Source organism: Carlito syrichta, unplaced genomic scaffold (genome assembly GCF_000164805.1).
Source record: "Carlito syrichta isolate Samal-C Ts95f unplaced genomic scaffold, Tarsius_syrichta-2.0.1 Scaffold316192, whole genome shotgun sequence".
NCBI lineage: Eukaryota > Metazoa > Chordata > Mammalia > Primates > Tarsiidae > Carlito > Carlito syrichta.
The window spans coordinates 290325-309842 of NW_007260288.1; the positions used below are offsets into that span (position 1 = coordinate 290325).

At 41.0% G+C, this 19518-nt stretch overlaps 1 protein-coding gene across 1 annotated transcript; it reads right to left on the minus strand.

Annotated features, from left to right (window-relative positions):
* Nucleotides 1-415: 415 nt before the first annotated feature.
* On the minus strand, nt 416-19151 carry LOC103276431 (lysozyme-like protein 1). Its single transcript, XM_008073835.1, has 5 exons — nt 19090-19151; nt 16372-16535; nt 15721-15879; nt 1456-1534; nt 416-654 (listed from the first exon to the last, which is right to left on the minus strand). The coding sequence occupies exons 2-5, from the start codon at nt 16508-16510 to the stop codon at nt 585-587; spliced, it is 447 nt and encodes a 148-aa protein (XP_008072026.1). The 5' UTR covers nt 16511-16535; nt 19090-19151; the 3' UTR covers nt 416-584.
* Nucleotides 19152-19518: the final 367 nt, after the last annotated feature.

Sequence of the window (19518 nt, forward strand, 5' to 3'; positions counted from 1 at the left end):
TAAATGGATGCTGGAATAGCATGAGCAACTCTCTGGATGTTGGGGGTAGGAGTTGCAATTTTATTTAATCCTCCCAGAGTTTCCAGCAGGATTCCTCTGAGGAGGTAGGGACATTCACTCTGGCAGTATTGACCTGAGGACATACCATGTGTTCACTGACCAGGAAAAGAACCGCCCACAAGCTCTAGGACAGAGGTTGCCAGACGATGGCCCGAAGGTCCATTAAATCTGTTCACCTGGTGTCCTCCTTGATTTGAGAGTCTTATTTTTGAATGAGCAGTCATTTCAGGGCCATGGGAACTGGGACAATAAAGAAGGGAAGTTTTTTCCTTCTAGGGCTAGAATATTTTGGAGGCCATTCTTCAAGTCTTAACAGTATGCTATCCTGACATCATTGAAACTGAGTCAGAGTGAAGTGAAGGCATTTAAATGGAAACATTTTATTCCCTTAAAAATATAGCTTAATTTTCCCTCTCAACACTGAGAAGGAATATAGAGGGGAAAGGGACAAGAGGCCCAAACATTTTGACATTCATTGCAAATTCTGCTTAGTTACTGCAAAGCATCATGGGTCCAGTTCCAGCTTATGAAACCTCACATCCTTTTTTCCAGTCAGACAGTTCTCTGCCTTCACAGTGTTTCTTCCAGCCTTGCCTAAGGAGAGAGGGAGGCAGGAACACCAGAAAAAAGCATGACAATCCAAATAGTCTCAGAATTAAAAATACAAAGATAATTAACCAAAATGACCAGCAATGCCTAGAGTTAAGTTTCATTTGCTTCTGAGATCCAAGGACTCTATCCTCTGGCCTTGCTAAGACTTTTCCCAGTTTCCTCCTAATCATTATTAGCTTCAGTAACAAGTAAATAACTTTAATAAGGATGGGTCACTCAAATTCCCACATCTCTGGAAATGTGGGCCCTCCAAGTGGGTGGCCTGATTACCAATGCTTACTAGAGACAGAAACGGTGTGAGCACCAGCTCAGTAATGCCCCATGCTCAATCTTGGGATGTTTTCCAAGTTATCATGGGACAGACATGGCCACTTTTTTCTCACTGCTGCTTGTTTGTTTTCCCCATAAAATGTGACTGTAACCCTCCAAAATCTTAGCCAAATCTGTAGCAAACTCATGCTTTATTTATTTTTTTATCTGTTGTATTGACTCAATCGACCCTTTCTATTTCACCCTAGAAAGTCCCTCTTTCTCTATCCGTGTAGAACACCTGCCCAGGAAAGGCAGGTGCAGGTTATCCTGACGCAGTCCTGCCCCTTCTATCTGCACTCATCCCTCTCTGACTGTGTGTCCTGCATACCCACACACTAATAGAGGGGAATATAGACAAGGTCACGTTCAAATCTGTGGAGGAGTCTGTCCACTCTCACCATGGCCATGGTGAACAGACACATTGCTGGTTTTGCTTGTGACAGGCAAAGTCTTCTGAAGAAAGGCTCTTACCAATAGTTCATTCCTTGTGTCTCCTTAATAATTTTCTTGGCACAAAGGATTGCATCCGTGAGGTCATCAGTGATCAAGGCTGTGTGAGAGAGGAGGTGTATAGGTTACGACTCTGTTGTTGGAGAGGGACCCCAAATTAAGTTTTCTTCAACTTTTTCATTGTTTTTGGAACTGGAGGGCTGAACGGACTATAATTTTCCCCGCAAAGACATGTTCCCATTTTAGTTGAGCTCCTTCATAAATGAAATAAAGGTTTTTCTTCAAGACCATCCTCACTTTAGACTACCTGAAGTTCCAGAGGAACAGCCCGATCCTGAAGGACTTTTGGAAATATGTTTGGAGAAGACACAATGCGAGAATACTTTTAAAATTTTTTTTTTAAGTTGGAGTCTCACTCTGTCGCCCAGACTGGAGTGCAGTGGCCACTCCCGGTCACCGCAGCCTCGACCTGCTGGGCTCCGGCGATCCTTCCGCCTCAGCCTTCTGAGTAGCCAGAATTACAGGCGCGCGCTACCACGCCCAGCTGATTTTTTGATTTATTGTAGAGATGAGGTCTCGCTGCCCAGGCGGGTCTCGAACCTGCGGGCTCAGGCAATCCACTCACCTCAGCCTCCCAAAGGCGCGGGATTATAGACTGAGCCACCGAGCCTGGCTGAGAATACTTTTTAAGTCCTAAAGAAATACACACGTGAGACAGGATAGTACAATCCTTTCTCTATTTGGGTTAGTTTGACACGTAATATCTCTTCATAAATAATGATTAAACTTTCGTATATTGTCATTTTCCAGTTTGTGTCTTTAAAACAATTTTTATCCAGGGTGTTTTTCATATGCAGAATTTTTAAAGTTTTAAGTCAATTTCATCCATTTTTGCCTTTGTTGCTTTTTCTATTGCCTCAGACTTACTCGTTTTTTTTAATTAAATGTATTAATTGATATCAATATTCTTTTCTGCTTTCCCAGAAGCAGTCTCAAAATCCTTTTCAACACAAAAATGACATAAAAAAGCATATAAATATAAAAAGTCCAACATCACTTCTGTGGCAAGTTGGGCCCTCCAGGAGTGACGCTAAGATGGGTTTGGGGTACAAGATACTTATCAGAGATCCCTACCTGTGAAAGAAATGGGGAGGAAGCAGTATTGGGCAGGTGGAGAAGTCTGTTGGTATTGCCGGGCCAACAGTGCCTCAGCCAACAGCTCTGGAGTGAGTACTACCCATCAGAGTTGCCCGCATTGGACTCCATATGGCCAGGTCTATGAACCTCTGCCTCAGTCTGTCATTGGTTATGGGCTATCCTGAAAGGGCACAACCTTCTTGACAGCAAAGGTAGAGCCTGAAGGAGGTGGCAGAAAGACTGCCTGCTTGTCACACAAATGCAGCTGGAGAAACATGTCTTCTCTTTGAGGGGACCTGGTATTCCATCTCCATGAGCACCACAGCCACCAGCCAAGAACAAGAAAACCCAGACCACTTGGTCTCATGTCTGTATGTCAATTAAGAGGACTGGGTAATGTTTGATGTTGACAAGGGAGCAATGAAATAGGTACCTGAGTACCTGCTGGAGGGAGTAAAATGGGTCCAACTTTTCAGGAATGCAATGTAGCCACAGTATATAGAGTCTTAAAGCGGGTCTTAGCCTTTCACCTAGTGACTACTCTTTCCGAACCTATCCTAAGAAAATAATAGTGACTCTAGACAAAGATTGATGTACCAAGTGGCTTACTGTCTCTGTACTGACAAGAGTTAAATAGAAAGAATCTAACTGGCTCATAATTGGGGGTGTTGGCAGAATTAATTTTCTTGCAATTGTAGGACTCCTGGCTACTTGCAAAGCAGCAAGGGGAGCATGCTTCTGGGGCCAGATGCTATTGGTTACCTTCATATAACAAATTAAGGAAACATTTATATCATGTTTTCACAGAGTGTTTACTAATAAGCGGAAATGCTCCAAACACAATGCTAAGTTTCCAATATTGTAAAAAATCTGCCAAGAACTATACTGTCCAACATGTTAGGCAGTAGCCACATGTGACTATTTACTTTTAAATTATGGTTGTTGCTTAGCCTGTAATCCCAGCACTTTGGGAGGTTGAGTCGAGTGAATTGTCTGAGCCTGCGGGTTTGAGACCACCCCAGGCAATTTGGCAAGATCTTGTCTCTACAATAAATAAAAAATTAGTTGGGCATGGTAGCGTGTGCCTGTAGTTCTAGCTACTTGGAAGGATGAGGTAGAAGGATCACCCGAACCCAGCAGGTCGACGCTGGGGTGGCCATGAGCACTCCAGCCTGGGTGATGGAGTGAGACTCCAACTCAAGAAAAAAAAAAGTTATGCCTGCTGACAGGAGAATGAATTACAAATAGGGTGTTTATATGTACAGTGGACTATTACTCTGCCATAAACAGAGGGAAGTGCTAACAATTGCAACAACATGAATGAACTTCATGCAAAGTGATGGAAGCAAAACACAGAAAGACAAATAATTCATGATCTCATTTATATGAGGAAACTAAAAACATTGAATTCACAGAAACAGAGAGTAGAACAGTAGTTACCAGGGGCTGGTGGGGACAGGGAAAACGGGGAGATGTTGATCAAAGGGTGCAAACTTTTAGCTATAAAGGGAATAAATTCTGGGGAATCTAATGTACAACATGGTAACTTCAGTTAATAGTACTCTACCGTTTGCTTGAAATTTACAAAGAGACTAGATCGAAGTGTTGGCATCACACACATGGTAGCTGTGGGGGATGGATGTGTTAAACTGTAGCAATCATTTCACAATGTATATGTGTATGAAATTACCATGTTATTTGTCAATTATACTTCAGTAAAGCTGGGAAACATTTAAAAAATAAATTTTGGTTAATTAACATTGAATACAATGAAAACTTCATTTCAGTTCCTGGGTTGCTTTAGCTGCATTTGAGATGCTTTACAACCACTCATGGCTAACAGCCCTCACACTGAACAGCTCAGATAGAAAACTTTCATCATCACAGAAAGTTCTATTGGACAGCACTGGCTTAAGGGAAAAAAAAGGTAGTCATAAATTCACAAGAATTTTAAGTAATATTGGTTCTTAATTGTGGAAATCATCAATGCTCTTAAATCTTTGCTGTATATTTTCTAAAATTTTCTACAATAGAAATGCATTATTTTTATTACCAGAAAAAAAAACCCAAATGAATAGTTAGCCTAAAATATTGCATCTCAGTAAAACATTGCAATATCCAATTATTTTTTCAACTCAATTGAAAATGGACTTTTTCCTTGAGTATGCTGGTTTAGTTGCTAATTGCATTGCTTTCTCAGTTAGGCTTCACCAGGAGATAAAGGTAGTGATAGAATTCTTTTAAGCAAATTTATTCTAATAGTGGCTTATTTTTCAAAATGTAAAACAAAATTGTATTAGCCAGCAGAAAAATTAATGAAAGATAATCGTCTATAATTGATAGCAATTGAAGCCATATATGCAAATTCACTAGCATTTGGTTTATAGTTCTACAATGAAAACAAGTTGTTTTCAACTTATAAAATGCTTTGCCTCGTTTCTAGGGGTATAAATATCTACAGATATAAACATCTCTAGAAACGCTTAAAGAAATCCTACTCTGGCTGGGCTTGGTGGCTCAGCCTGTAATCCCACACTTTGGGAGACTGAGGTGAGTGGATTGCCTGAGCCCAGGGGTTCGAGACCAGCCTGGGCAACTTGGAGAGATCTCATGTCTACAATAAATAAATAAAAAATTAGCCGGGCGTGGTAGCGTGAGCCTGTAGTTGGAAGGCTGAGGCGGAAAGATCACCGGAGCCCAGCAGGTCGAGGCTGCGGTGGCTGGGGGCAGCCACTGCACTCCAGTCTGAGTGACAGAGTGAGACTCCAACTCAAAAAAGAAAAAAAAAGAAAGAAAGAAAGAAAAGAAAAAGAAAGAAAAGAAATCTTACTCTATGTCCGGCACATGTTGGGTCTCTTCATGCAAAATCTCCAAAGGTCCTCATTTTGGTGAGTCCCAGTAGATTCCCATAAACTGGGTTACACACCTTAAATGAGCCTACATTCCCACCTAGGGCTCAAGTCCTCTGATTCCTTCTTCCAGCAAAGCCACTTAAGCAAAGATTCCTGCTTATGAAACACTTTATGCTAATAGAGTTGATAAAAATATAAATACCTTATTAATTTTTCAACTAATTATTTATGAGGTTATCCAAACTTAAATATTTGTTCCAATTAGTTATGAACAACTCTTGACCAGTCCAGACTCTTGACCAACTCTTGACCAGTCCAGAGACACTGCAGCTTGTAAGTGGTTGGGCATATTTCCTGGGGGAAGTGGAGACAGCCGGATGTCTAGGGATGGGAAGGGCACAGATCCTGCACAGCCAGAAAGAAGCGGATCTCGTTTTCCTGTTCCGGGATCGGAGGGGCACATCCCAAGCAGCAGGTTTTGTGTGGGGGCCAGGCAGTGTGCTTGGCTAGAGATACCCTATGAGGGTTCCTGGGAAGATTGGACTATTCAGGCTCAGGAGGCGGATGCTGTGTAAAGTTGTTTGTCCTCCTCAGGCTTTGTTATAGCGTTTTGTTGTACAATCGAGACGTTTTGAAAGTGTTTTTTGGACAGCACTGAATTTGCTTAGGAAACCAGGGAAAGGAGAGTGGAGGCTGGGAAGAAATAAGGAACCTGAAGCGGAGACATTCCAAGAAACAGCCACCGAAGGGCAGCAGAGGGGCAGAAATTAGTGGAGCTAGAGCATGCGTTTCCATGAGGATTCATGCCAGTAATCGTTTCTGCCCAATTTAAATAGACAATTCTGTACAAACATGACTGAGGAAAGCGTTATGTTGAACAGCAAGGCATTATTCAATAGAATACTTTATTCTTCCACATTCTACATAAAACAACAACAGTTTACACAAAAAGAGCTGCGGCACTTATTTTCAGTCATGTTAGTTCTACTTGAAAGCATCTCTGTCTCCTCCAACGTCTTCCTGTCTCTCTTTGAAAAAACAGCTACCATGACCACGATTTACATTTCTCTTCCCTCTCTGAGGTGACTCAGGTCAACTCAGATATGCAGTTTATGAGAAATAAGGTGAATATAAGTGAACAGACTAGATAGATGAGTCAGTAATCACCTTTTCCTTAAATGTTTCTTATTTTACTGAAGCCTATGCTGTTGTAGAAAAATAAAGACTCTCGTTGCATTGGGAATTGTGTACACTGCATGTATGTATGTATATAAGTGTGTATGTATGTATGTATGAATATGTCATCAATTTCCTGTACAAGTAGTTTAGGGAAGGTAAGTGAGAACTTTAAGAAAGCAATTGAGGGCGGGCTGGGTGGCTCAGCCTGTCATCCAAGCATTTGCCTGAGTCTGCAGGTTTGAGACCATCCTGGACAACTTGGTGAGACCTCATCTCTACAATAAACTACACACATACAAAAAGTAGCCAGGTATAGTGGCATGTGTCTGTAGTTCCAGCTACTTGGAAGGCTGAGGCGGAAGGGCCGCCGGAGTCCAGCAGGTTGAGGCTGGGGTGGCCGTGAGCATGTCACTGCACTCCAGCCTGGGTGATGGAATGAGACTCTAACTCAAAAAAAAAAAAAAAAAAAAGAATGCTGTTTGGAGTGGGAGAAGACTGTCTAGCTTCAGAAGATGGGCATGGAGGGTATAGATACCGTGCAGATAGGTATCATGTACCTTGTAGACATACCCTAATGCTATCCCTTTTCCAGGTTTCTGTGACGGATGTCCTTACTTCTGTAATAGGTGGAACTCAATGACTTTGTTCATAATGAAAGCTTGAGGCAGGGGAAGCCCAGTTCCTAAAGGGTGATTAGGAATAAAGCCAACATCCTGTCCTCTGTTACGGAGCTGTCCCTGAAAATCCCATGCTCCTTATGATGAGAAAACAGATATGAGTATCCCTTCACCTCTAACCATGAACCATCCAACACTATAATTTCCTACAATCAAAGACTGCCTTTCAGATAAACATTTGCCACAAGCTTCCTTAATTGAAATGAAATTGAACAATATTAAATTAGTAAACTGCAAAGTCAAGCACGGCCATGATGGAGTAACAGATTTTTCTCTCCTCACCATAAACAACTAGAAAACTGGACACAATATTTTTAAAAATTATTTTCGGACATTGGACAATAGGTGGTGCAGGGTCACAATCCTGAAGAGGTAGGAAAAAAACATGGTAAGCCCTGTGATTGGTGTGGCTTTCTGCCCAGAGTACCTATCCAGACTAGGGAGGTAGAGCCAGGCAGGGATGGCAGTCCAAGAGGGGGAGATGGCGTCAGAGGCCAAGACAGCTGGGATACTTGGGGAAGAACACCTGAGAAGCAGCAGCTACCCAGAAGAGCACCAAAAAGTTGCACAGGGACTTCTGGAGTCTTCAGCGGGATACTAAACTGGGCATGCAAGGGTGATACTTCATGAGCCTGGGCAGAGAACAATTACTGGGAGCCAAACAGTTACAGTACCCTCACAGGGCTGGGAGACACTTGATTTCTGACTAGCCAGAGGGAACCTCTAGGACATTCAAAAGAGACACTATTTGAGGCAGGCCTTGGTAGTAGGACTAAACTAGCCTTCCCCTACAAACTGCTCTAAGACTGCCCTGACAAATCCAAGAGCAAGCCTTAACAGGGTTAAGCTGATCAGAATGAACTTAACTACTTGGCAAAATGAAGTTCAACATAATCCAGACACTCAAAAGTGTTGCATACACTATGTCTAATATCCAATAAAAAATTATTGCATGTGCAAAGAGGCATGAAAATGCGATTCGTAACCAGGAGAAAGACCAGTCAACAGAATGACCCAGGAATGACAGACCTGATTGAATTAGCAGATAAGAAATTTAAAACAGTGTTCATGGGTGTTTATGCCAAGTCCTTATTTATGCCAAGGACTTAAAGAAAACATGAATAAAATGATGTGAAAGATATAAAACATACTTAACATCAAATAAAAAATACAATATCTGAAATGAAATATCTAATTAATAAGTTTAATAGACTAGACACTTAAAAGATAAGAGAACTTGAAGATATGGCATTGGAAATTATTGAAAATAAAACACACAGAGAGAAAAAGACTAGAAAATAGTGAAGAATATCAGTGACCTAAGGGACAGCATCAACAATCCAACATATGTGTCACTAGAATCCTTAAAGGAGAAAATAAAAAGTATTTGAAGAAAGAATGGCCGAAATTTTTCCAAACTGAATGAAAATTATAAACTCAGGGCCCTAAAATATCAGTGAACATCAAGTTAAAAAAAAATACCACGCTTACTCAAATTGCTGAAAATGAATGATCAAGAGAATGATAAAAGCAGCTAGTGGAAAAAGACACATTATATACAGGGAATGAAGATAAGAAAATTGTGGGTTTCCCATCATAAACAGGGCAAACCAGAAGGTAATGGAATATCTTTAACAGCTTGAGAGGAAAATAACTGACAGCCTAGAATTTTGGGTAAAGAGAAAAATGAAATAGAGACATTCTCAGACAAACAAAAGCAGGGAGAAAAAATTTTACGGAAGTTATTTAGATTAAAAAAAGATATAATTTAGCTGCCTGCCCAAAAGCATGAAGAATATTGAAAGTAGTAAATATGTGATACATATAATTAAAAACATTTCCTCATTTAAAAAATATATTTAAAAGATAATGTTTAAAGAAAAAATAGTAAAAACACATTGTGAGGTGTATAACATGTAAAAGTAAAAGGAAGCAACACATGGCTCAGAGGATGGGATGGGAAGATTGAAGTGCCCTGTTATAAAACTCATGTGTTATATATGAAGTGATGTGTTATTTGAAAGTGGAAGTGGATAAGACAGTGATGCCCATTGGAAAGCAAAATGGAGGTAAAGCTAACAAGTGATAAAAGAAAATAAGAGAGAATACTGAAAAATGTTCAATTCATTCAAAAGAAGGCAGAAACGGTGAAATCAAGATTAGATGGCACAAATAGAAAACAAAATAGCAAGATGGAATTTAAAACCAGCTGTACCAGAAATCACATTAAACGTAAATGGTCTAACCAAGGTTCAGCAAACTATGACCCCCAGGGCATCCTTCTGCTTTTGTAAATAAAGCTGTATTGGAACACAGCCAGGCCCATTCATTTACATATTTTCTATGGCTGCTTTCATAGTATGTCATGGTTGAATAGTTGCAACAGAAACCACATGGCCTGCAAAACTTAAAATATTTGCATTTGGCCCTTTAGAAGAATATTTGCTGACCTATGGTCTAATCACTCCTGTTAAAAAGAAGCAGTCATCAAAATGAATACAAAAGCAATACATAACTATATGCTGCCTATAATAAATTAATTTTTAATATATAGACATAGATGAGTAAAGTAAAAGAATGGAAAGAAATGTGCCATCCAAATATTTCCCACCAGAAAGCTAGAGTGGCTACATTGCCATCAATGTAGATTTCTTTTTTCTTTATCTTTTTTTTTTTTTTTTTGAATTAGAGTCCCACTCCATTACTTAGGCTGGAGTGCACTGGCACACTCACGGCCATCCAGTGTCAACCTGCTGGGCACCAGCGATCCTTCTGCCTCAGCCTTCCAAGTAGCCAGAACTACAGACGTGCACTACCACAACCAGGTTATTTATTTATTTATTTATTGTAGAGACGAAGTCTCGCCAAGTTGCACAGGCTGGTCTTGAACATGCTGGCTCAGGCAATCCACGCATCTCGGCCTCCCAAAGTGCTGGGAATCACAGGCTGAGCCACTGAGCCCAGTCTCAATGTAGATTTCTAAATAAGATACAGTACCAGAAGAAACATTGAGTCCAGTGGTAAAAGGGTCGATTCATCATGAAGTCAATAACAATGCTCAGTGAGTATGTACCCAGTAACACATCTTCAAAAACTGACAAGACTGAAAGGAGAAATAGACAAGACCATAATGGTAGTTGCAAATTAGAAATTTATAATAAAAGTACATCTTGAGATCACCCTCACAACCAGACTGGGCATCCCCTTGACACTTCTCTCTTGCTGAATTCCTTGTTTCCAGGAGCTATGTTTTCTTCTTTCTTGGTTTGCTTTGTCCTTTTGTTGGGACACCTTTCCCATAGTTATGTGGAAAAGGATGCATGGGGGCTGGGCTGAGTATCTCTTCTTTGCTCCTGTATGTCCACTCTCTGCCCTTCTTCAGCATGCTTTGTGCACCAGGAGCCTTGTCCATACCAATGGCATTAATGGACTCTCTTATCCTCTAACTTCTGGCAGGGCTTGCATAAGAGTGGGCACCAGCAGGGAAGAAAGGGAGGAAAGACAGTGTTGTTGGGATATATGTATTGCCTGTTGTTCCAGTCCCTCACTTCACTTTCCCCATGATTTGCCTATAATTTGATCTCACCTTTGTAAGCAGCCCCTTTATTAAAATTCTCCTCAAATTACAGTTTATGCTTACTATGTTTTCCAGCTAGGATTCATGATATAGGAGGTAAGCTTGCTTGTCTAAAAGTGTATTCATTCTGCACTCAAAATGTATTGATGATTTGACTAGTACAAAATTTTAGATTGCAAGTGATTTTTCCTCAGAAGTCTGAAGACATTGCTCCATTTTCTTCTAGCTTCCAGCATTGGGACTGAAAAGTCTGATGTCGCTCTGATACTTGATCTTTTGTATGGAATTTTTTTCCTCTCTCATGGAAGCCTGTTGTGTATTCTGTTTCACTCTATTATTCTGACATTCCACAAAACTGTACCTTTGTGTGAGTCTAAATTGTACAGTAGTTTCCTCTTATCCTTGGGGAATATATTGTATAGTCTACTTTGGAAAGTAGTTTCCTCTTATGCTTTGGGATATATACCAAGACCCCCCTGCCAGTAGATTTTTGAAACAGTGGATAGTACTGAGTTCTATCTATACTATGTTTTTTGATCTGATAACTGAGACTGCTACTAAGTGACTAATGGGCAGGTGGCATATGTGTACATATGGATACACTGGACAAAAGGATGATTCATGCCATGGGTGGGACAGAGGAGAATGGCAAGATTTCATCATGCTATTCAGAATGGCATGCAACTTAAAGGATATACATTGTTTATTCCTAGAATTTTCCATGTAATATATTTTTTTTTAATTCACAGTTGACCACAAGTAACTGAAACTGCTGAAACTGAAACTGTGATGGGGGAAGGTACTGTTCTGGTCATGTGATGAAAATTATACATTAGAATCACATGCCCTTCAGTTCTGGATTTTTAAAAAAGATTTCATAATGTTTCTCTTTTCTCCTGCTTAAAGTTGTATTTTTTAATATCCATTTATTTTATCATTTCTCTTGTTTTCCATCTACTTCTTTTTTTATTCTTCTTTTAGAGAGATTTTCTCAATGTTATCTTCTAAGTAATCTATCAAATTTTCTATTTCTGCTACAATACTTTTAATTTACAAGGGCACTTTAGCTGGTTCTTTGAATGTTTAATTTGTTCTTTAAAAAAAGTCTTGTTTTGTTATATCCTCTTATCTATCTGAAGATATTGATGATAATTTTTTATCTGAAGTTTTCATTTTCTTGCATAGCCTCTGCTTTCAGCCAGTTTTATCTTTTTGGCAGGGAATCTCTTTGTCAATGATACTCCTCTGGCTATCCTTGGCTATCTGCACCTTTAAGAGAGGGACACTAAAAAAGCTGATGCACAGAAAGTCTGTGCACAGAGGTAGGATTTTCAGTTTTGGCTCTCATTGTAGGGAGGCTTGACCAGTCTTGTTCATGGGGAGTCACACTCAAAATCTTTCACTATTTCCATGTCATCTGACCAGATTTCTAGAAGAAAATCTCATCTGAAGAGTCTAGCCCAGTTACCATCATTCCAGAATCTCAGTGGAAAAGTGGTTGGCACTATGGAAACTTTAACCCAATCTGCCATGTCTTTAAACAGGCACTCTCCTTCTCACAGGTCGTTGAGGTTTTTTTGTTGAGAGACTCCTACTTTGTTATGTCCAGAGGAGAAAGTCCCATTATTCTTCCAGGGTTGGGAGGGACAGTCAATAGGTGAATGGAGGCACAGAGGGAATCTGATGGCCTGACTGCTCCTGAACTGGATTTTCAATTGATTCTCCTGTTTTTAACCTGCCTTATCTCCAACTTCCAGAAGTAGCTGATGCTACTGATTTCTGAGTTTTTTGAGGCACCATGGTTGCTTCTTGGCTTTCCCACCACCGGTTTAGGATTCATATTTCTCTAACCACTGAGTTAGTCACCACCTGCTTCCTTCTTTCCAGCTTCTAAATTTTTTTGGGGGGGGGTATTGTTTCCTCTTCCATTTACTTTGTTTTTGTGAATCCATTCCTTTTTATCTTGTTGATTCTCAGATCCCTTTGCTGTTAATTTAGTAGGACATCAAGGTAAAGGAGAGGTGTATTAGGTTCCTATTGCTGCTGTAACAAAACACCACAAATTTAGGGGCTTTAAACAACACAACATTTTCTTACAGTTCTATAGGTTTATGAGTGACAAAGGATTTGCAGGCTAAAGTCAAGATGTTGGCAAGTCTGTGTTCCTTTCTGGAGGCTCGGGGGAGGATCCACTTCCTTGCTTATTTAGATTTTGGAAGAATTCAGGTCCTTGTGGTTATAGGGATTGAGATTCTTGTTTGTGTGCTGGTTGCCAGTTGAGGGCCATTTCCAGCTCCTGTGGGCCACTCAAATCCTTGACTCATGGCTCCTTACTTCATCTTCATAGCCAGCATTGGTGGGTTGAGTCCCCCTCACACTCTGAATCTTTCCTTCTTCTGTCATTAGATCTCTCTCTGACCACAGCCAGACAAGATTCTCTCATTTTAGGGATTCTTGTGATTATTTTGGGTCCACTCATATTGTCCAGGATAATCTATCCTACTCAAGTGCAGACCCTTAGTTACATGTGCAAAGTCCCTTTTGCCATGTCAGGTAACATAGTCACAGGTTTTTGGGATTAGAAAGAGAACATTCTAGGAGATCATTACTCAGCCCACTGTGGAAGGTTAATGCACATTTCTAATCTCCATATTTAACTGACAAGCTCTTAGAGAATGCCAAAGAGATAGACCAGTTCAGGGAAGGACTCCAAAGTCATATCTGTAGGGAAGTAAAGATACTGAATGCTTTGGCCCAGAGGATAAGAAACAAGATGAAAAATACTTATTGATCATTCATAAACAGTTAATACTTTTCTATGTATAAAATAAAGCAAATTAAAAAAAAATCCAGAAGGAAAAACTAGAATTAATGGAATTTCTATAAGAAGGAAGATTTTGGCCCAAGAAAATAATTTTCTAAATGAAGGGCTGGTCAACAGTGGGAGTTCAACCTCGTGAGGTAGTGTCCATTCTGTATTAATGTAGGTGTAGTGGAAATTTACTAGCTAAATTCATATATTGGTTAATAATTCATGCATTCAAACATTTATACTGATCATCTTATACAGCAGTTCCCATTAGTTGCGATTTTGCTCTCCAAGGTTCCATTTATGGTCAACCGAGCTCGATTAGTTATATTAATATGACATATTTTGAGAGAGAGAGAAGCCACATTCATATGACTTTTATTACAGTATATTGCTATAGTCATTCTCTTTTATTATTGTTGTTACAGTATATTGCTATAGTCATTCTATTTTATTATTGTTGTTAACCTCTTACTGTGCCTAATTTATACGTTAAACTTTATCATAGGTATGCATATATAGGAAAAAAAAACCTTAGTGTTTCTAGGATTCTGTACTATCTGTGGTTTCAGGAATCTACCGAGGGTTTTGGAAGGTGTCCTCCTTGGATAAGGGGGGATTGTTGTATGTGGCAAAGCAAAATTAAATACAGTTTATTTCCTGCTCCCAAAGAGGCTGCCATATAATATTTTATAACTCTCTGTCTTCACCCTTGTTTCTCATTCTCCCCATCCATTTATTTAATAAGTATTTATTGAGCTTCTACAATGATCAGACACCATTCTAGGCACTGAGGGTATATCAGGGAATGAAACTGACAAAACTCTTTGCCCTCATGGGGGCTTACTTTCTAAGACTGCAAACAAAGACAGCATTTCCTGAGTGCTGTCCTTCTGCCTGCTCAGGACCTCTTGCATTAGTACCTTCTTTTCCATGTCCTCAGCTGTGGCCATCATTGGGTCATCATTTCTGCTTTTACTTCAAGAGTTACAGTGGCACTTAAATGGTCTCTTGAATGCACCCCACACCCTGCTTACAGATGAACCTTTCTGATGCAAGGCTGAATTAGCTGACCTCTACTGGCTTCAGCTGTAGTCGGAAATCAGTCCAAGCTCCTGGCCTGGCTTCCAGTCCAAGCTCCTGGCCTGGCTCCTTCATGCTCAGGAGCAGTCTGCCTTTCCAACCACACTTTCTGTGGTTCTCTTCACCTCTGCCTTGCTCCAGATAAGGCAAATATCTCACTCCTCCATGTCTGTGTCCTAGACCTTCTCATCCACATCTCTCTGCTTTTGCTCTTTCCCGGGCCTGCAATGACTTTTCGCTATCTCTACCCAAATTCTATCCATCTTCCAAGTCCCTAGGCAAATATCACTGTGTCTACAGAACTTTGCAAGGTGTTCCTAATACTATCACTTTCCTCTGAAGCCCACAGCACTTCATCCACAGCTGTCTGCAGTCATTTATTTAACTTTACGTAAGCACATAGTCTCTTTCCTCATTGCATAGAGGCTTTGCAAAGCAGGATTCTTGTCTGATGCATTTTGTTGTCCTCAATGCCGTGCACATGTGCATTCCTTGAATGATTTAGGTAGGAAACTTGGAAAGAATTCCAGCTTAATTTTAACTGTGTAAGAAAAGTAAAGTGGATTCATTTGTCTCATTCTGCACCAAGAAGCACAAACTGCATCCTCTGAGCGTTTTGCTTATGGAAAGCATCTTATTGAAGATACCACATCTTTGCTTATGGAAAGCATCTTATTGAAGATACCAAATGTCTGTACAGAAAGGGTGGGAGAGTCATTTGTTCATCCCTCTATTGTTGTGGAGGGCTTAACAAAAACAATCCACAAGGAATAAGTCATATTTGAACAAGTAGGATGCTGGATCTTGAGTATCACCTGGAAGAACTGTGGAATAACTTAAAGGCCCAGAAGAGACCTGCTAGCAAACCTGAATTCCAAATTTTAGTTAACGCAGAAAATGGATAGACATTCTGTTGTCAGCTTCCTTGCCTTTGTCCCCAAAGATGACATTTTTGGAAAATCAAAACTGTACCTGAGCAAGCAACATGACAGTGGTTCTTCTCTTGTTGCTTTGCTTGTCTGCACCACGTGAAGCTGTTTATCTGGAAAATGCCGTAATCAATGCTTCCATCATCTAGGACCGTCTGAGCCGTGGTATTGTAGTGACTCTCATAGTATGCCATGCAGATCCCTAGAGGGGGAGAGACAGAAATTTCAGGAAAAGAAAGCGTTGTGTTTCTTAAAGCCTGTTCTGAGCTGCCAGTTTCCTTATCTATGTTACCTAATTGCCTCCTCCTGGACAAGCCTTGAAGGGGGGCAGGGAAGGTGGTGCACTCAGGGGCACATGAGGGGCACAGGAGGGCAGGAGTGGCATTCTCAGAGCTGCACCTAGTCAGTGGCACCACCTAGTCTAGACCAAGAGGCAGGTCGTCCTGTGCAACGTCAGCAGGGACGACATTGTCTTCCCCTTCTCTTGCTGGTATCATAAGTAGGGGACTCCAGGAATAAGGAAGGGAAGTCAGTGGTTGAAGAGCATAGGTGAATACCCAGCAGCCATCCCCAGGAAGGGGGCAGAGTGTGGACAAGCTGGGAATGAACAGCAGGGAGTGTGGCCAGCTGGGACCTTCAATGTCACAGAGGGGAGATCAGGAATAGAAAGAGAACAGGAAGGAAAAACCCTTACAGTTTCCAAGGCTAAAGCCCATGTAATTGTCCAGGCCAGCTCTTGCAAATATTTTTGCCAGTTTGCAGCGAGTGTAGACTTTGGACTCAGCACCTGTGATCAGACAGCCAATCAGGGCCAAAATGCCCGCAGCCTTCATTCCCTAAGTCCGTTGGAGGCAGAACCTGTCAGAGATCAGGAGACTGAGTCAGACAATCCTGATTGACTCTACAATGGCGTCTGTGCCCAAACCTGCCAGCTGCAGGTGTGGACGGCCCTGCCTAGATGCTTCCTGTCACTTGCGATCATTCAGAACTCCCCACCAGGGAAAAGTAAAGCAGGGACGAGACTGCAGTCACTTTCATCAGTGCTTTTCTACACAGGAACTTTAAAGTCATGGTTCCATTCCTAGGATCCAGCCAGAAAAGAAATCCACCCTCCTTTTCTGATACCCAGGTGGAACCCAGGGGACATTTCTAGGATTCCTACTTCAACTCTATGAATAGAAAAAATTTCTAAGGGTGAAACGTTCCTTATATAGTTCACCCTCGAACAACACAGGTTTGAACCACAGGGGCCCACGCATACGTGGATTTTCTTCTGCTTCTGCCATCTTTGAGACAGCAGGATCACAACCTCCTCTTCCTCCTCCCCCTCAGACACTCCACATGACAATGACAAAGATGAAGACCTTTATGATGATCCATTACTACTTCATGAACAGTGAATGCATTTTCTCTTCCTTGTGATTTTCTTTTTTCTTTTTTTAAGTTGGAAACTCACTCTGTTGCCCAGGCTGAAATACAGTCGCATTCTCATGGCCACCATTTCAGCCTTCCAAGTAGCTGGAACTACAGGTGCACACTACCATGCCTGGTTAATTTTTGGGGGGAGAGGATTTATTGTAGAGACAAGGTCTCGCCAAGTTGTCCAGGCTGGTCTCGAACGCCTGAGCCCAGGCAATCCTCTCGCCTCAGTTTCCCAAAGTGCTGGGATTATAGGCTTGAGCCACCACACCTGGCTCCCATGATTTGCTTAATAACATTTTCTTTAATGCTATTGTAATATAGTATATAATACATAGAACATACAACATACGTTAGCTGTTTATGTTATCTGTAAGGTTTCCTGTCAGCCAAAGGCTATTAGTAGTTACGTTTTTGAGGAGTCAAACAATATGTGTGGATTTTCGACCAAGCAGGGTTGGTGCCCCTAGCCTCTGAGTTGTTCAAGGATCATCTGTATGTGCTGTAACAGACACCCCATTTCAGCCAGAGATGAAGTCTGGGAGACTTGTATGGACAACGTTATGATTTATTGTTTGGAGGGTTATTGAAGAGAAAGGACTAAGCACCTTATCTTTCTTCCCAATATCTTTTCTTGATACCTTTCCAAATGTGGAAGCATTGCTCAAAAATATCAGATTTTAATCTTATATTGCAAATACAATGTTCTTCTGTCTCCCCCACCCCACTACTACAGCAGGGCCTCCTAAAAGTCTGGCATCTGATTGGTGAGCAAGAGATGGGTGATGCTGGGTCCCAAGAGGAGAAAAGTGTCAGGTAGTAGGTGTGGAGAGGTGATAAACAGACCCCCGCTGGATTATTTAAACTCAGAGTAGGGTGAAGAGCTCTGTCTTTTGCCAACTCTTGGTTTTCCACAATCTCTTCCTCTCTTAATATACCTTCCCCAGATATAACAACCATCCTGGGACGAGATGAAGTGACATTTCTGATAATTGTTCAGAAAACTGAACCCGATGTTCATATATCTTTGCATCAGTATCATTTTCTGCACTTGCCTAGAAATTTCCCAAGTTATAAGTTTCTGTTCTTGGGGCTAGAGTCCTCCCTTGAAAGACCCAAAACTCTGCTGAGTGTTCAGCAATGCCAAAGTAGGGAGTCACAATGGGGGATTTAAAGTAACTAAGCAATAAGGTAATTGACTGCATCATTTGGCATGGGGGAACGTAGATTATTAAATACCTGACTAGCAAAAGTTGACAAACTAGGCTTGCTTTTGTAAGTAAAGTTTTTTGTTTTTTTTGAGGCACCCACTCTGTCACTCAGAAGTGCAGTGGTACAATCATAATTCACTGAAACCTCAAACTCCTGGGCTCAAGCTATCTTCCTGCCTCAGCCTTTGGAGTAGCTGGGACTACAGGTATGTGTCACCACAACTGGCTAATTTGTGGTTTTTGTTTTTTTTTCCATAGAGATAGGATCTTGTTATTTTGTCTAGGCTGTTCTTGAACTCCTGAGTTCAAGCAATCTTCCCACTTCGGCCTCCCAAAGTGTTGGGATTGCAAGTATAAACCACCGCACCCAGAAAGCAAAATTTTATTGAAACACAGCTGCATTCACTTGATAATATGTTGTCTGTGGCGGCTTTCCCACTACCATGGAGGAGCTGAGTAGCTCTTTTGGAGACTGTAGAGACCACAAAGTCTAAAATATTATTATCTGGCACTTGACAGGAAAAGCACACCAGTATCTGGTGTATAGCATTGTGCTAGGTGCTGAGAGGCAGACAAATCAGGCTTAAGATGCAAAGCTTACAAATAAAATTGTTTCCATCCCTTCTTCAGACTCTTACTGGTCTCAAACAAGTCAAAACAGAACTCCACAGCAATAGCAGCCCCAAGCATAATGTTCTAAATCCTTTCAGTCACAAGGTTACCATTGCTGGTTTTGGGGGGGGGGGCGGCATATGGCTTCATCAGAGTAATTTAGTTCTTATTGAAAAGGCAAGTTCCTGTTGCCTGCCCTGGAGAGTGATCACTCAGGTAATTCTATGGAAGAAACGGTGTCCTACTTACTAAGTTAGTGACTGGCAGCTCACATGAGCTTCTTGCACTCCCTGAAGATATGTCTGATTCTTACAATGCACGGTGACCTTTTCCTTGCTCAAGAACCTTTCTTTAGATTCTTAGAGAAAGTAAAATTCTTAACTCCTTTGTGTCCAACTGCCTGGAGATGCTAAAATTCTACTTCTTGGGACTTAAGGCCACAACATCCTACACTCTTGTGTTCTGAGGCAATGATAACTCCATCCTTTTTTTCTTTCTCTACCTCTTTTCTACTGATTTTTTTGTTTTCCTTTCTCTCCTCAACAGTACTCCTTACTACACAATGTGGCCAGCGCCTCCCATTCAAGTGAGAGCTCTTC

Bases quoted from the DNA above. Each gene is read 5' to 3' on its own strand.
- LOC103276431 (XM_008073835.1), bottom strand. From the start codon at position 16,510: ATGAAGGCTGCGGGCATTTTGGCCCTGATTGGCTGTCTGATCACAGGT. The intron at 15,880-16,371 runs GTAAGGGTTTTT...CTCCCCCTCTAG, and splicing joins GGGCTTTAGCCTTGGAAACT to GGATCTGCATGGCATACTAT. The intron at 1,535-15,720 runs GTACAGTTTTGA...TCTCTCACACAG, and splicing joins CTGTCATGTTGCTTGCTCAG to CCTTGATCACTGATGACCTC.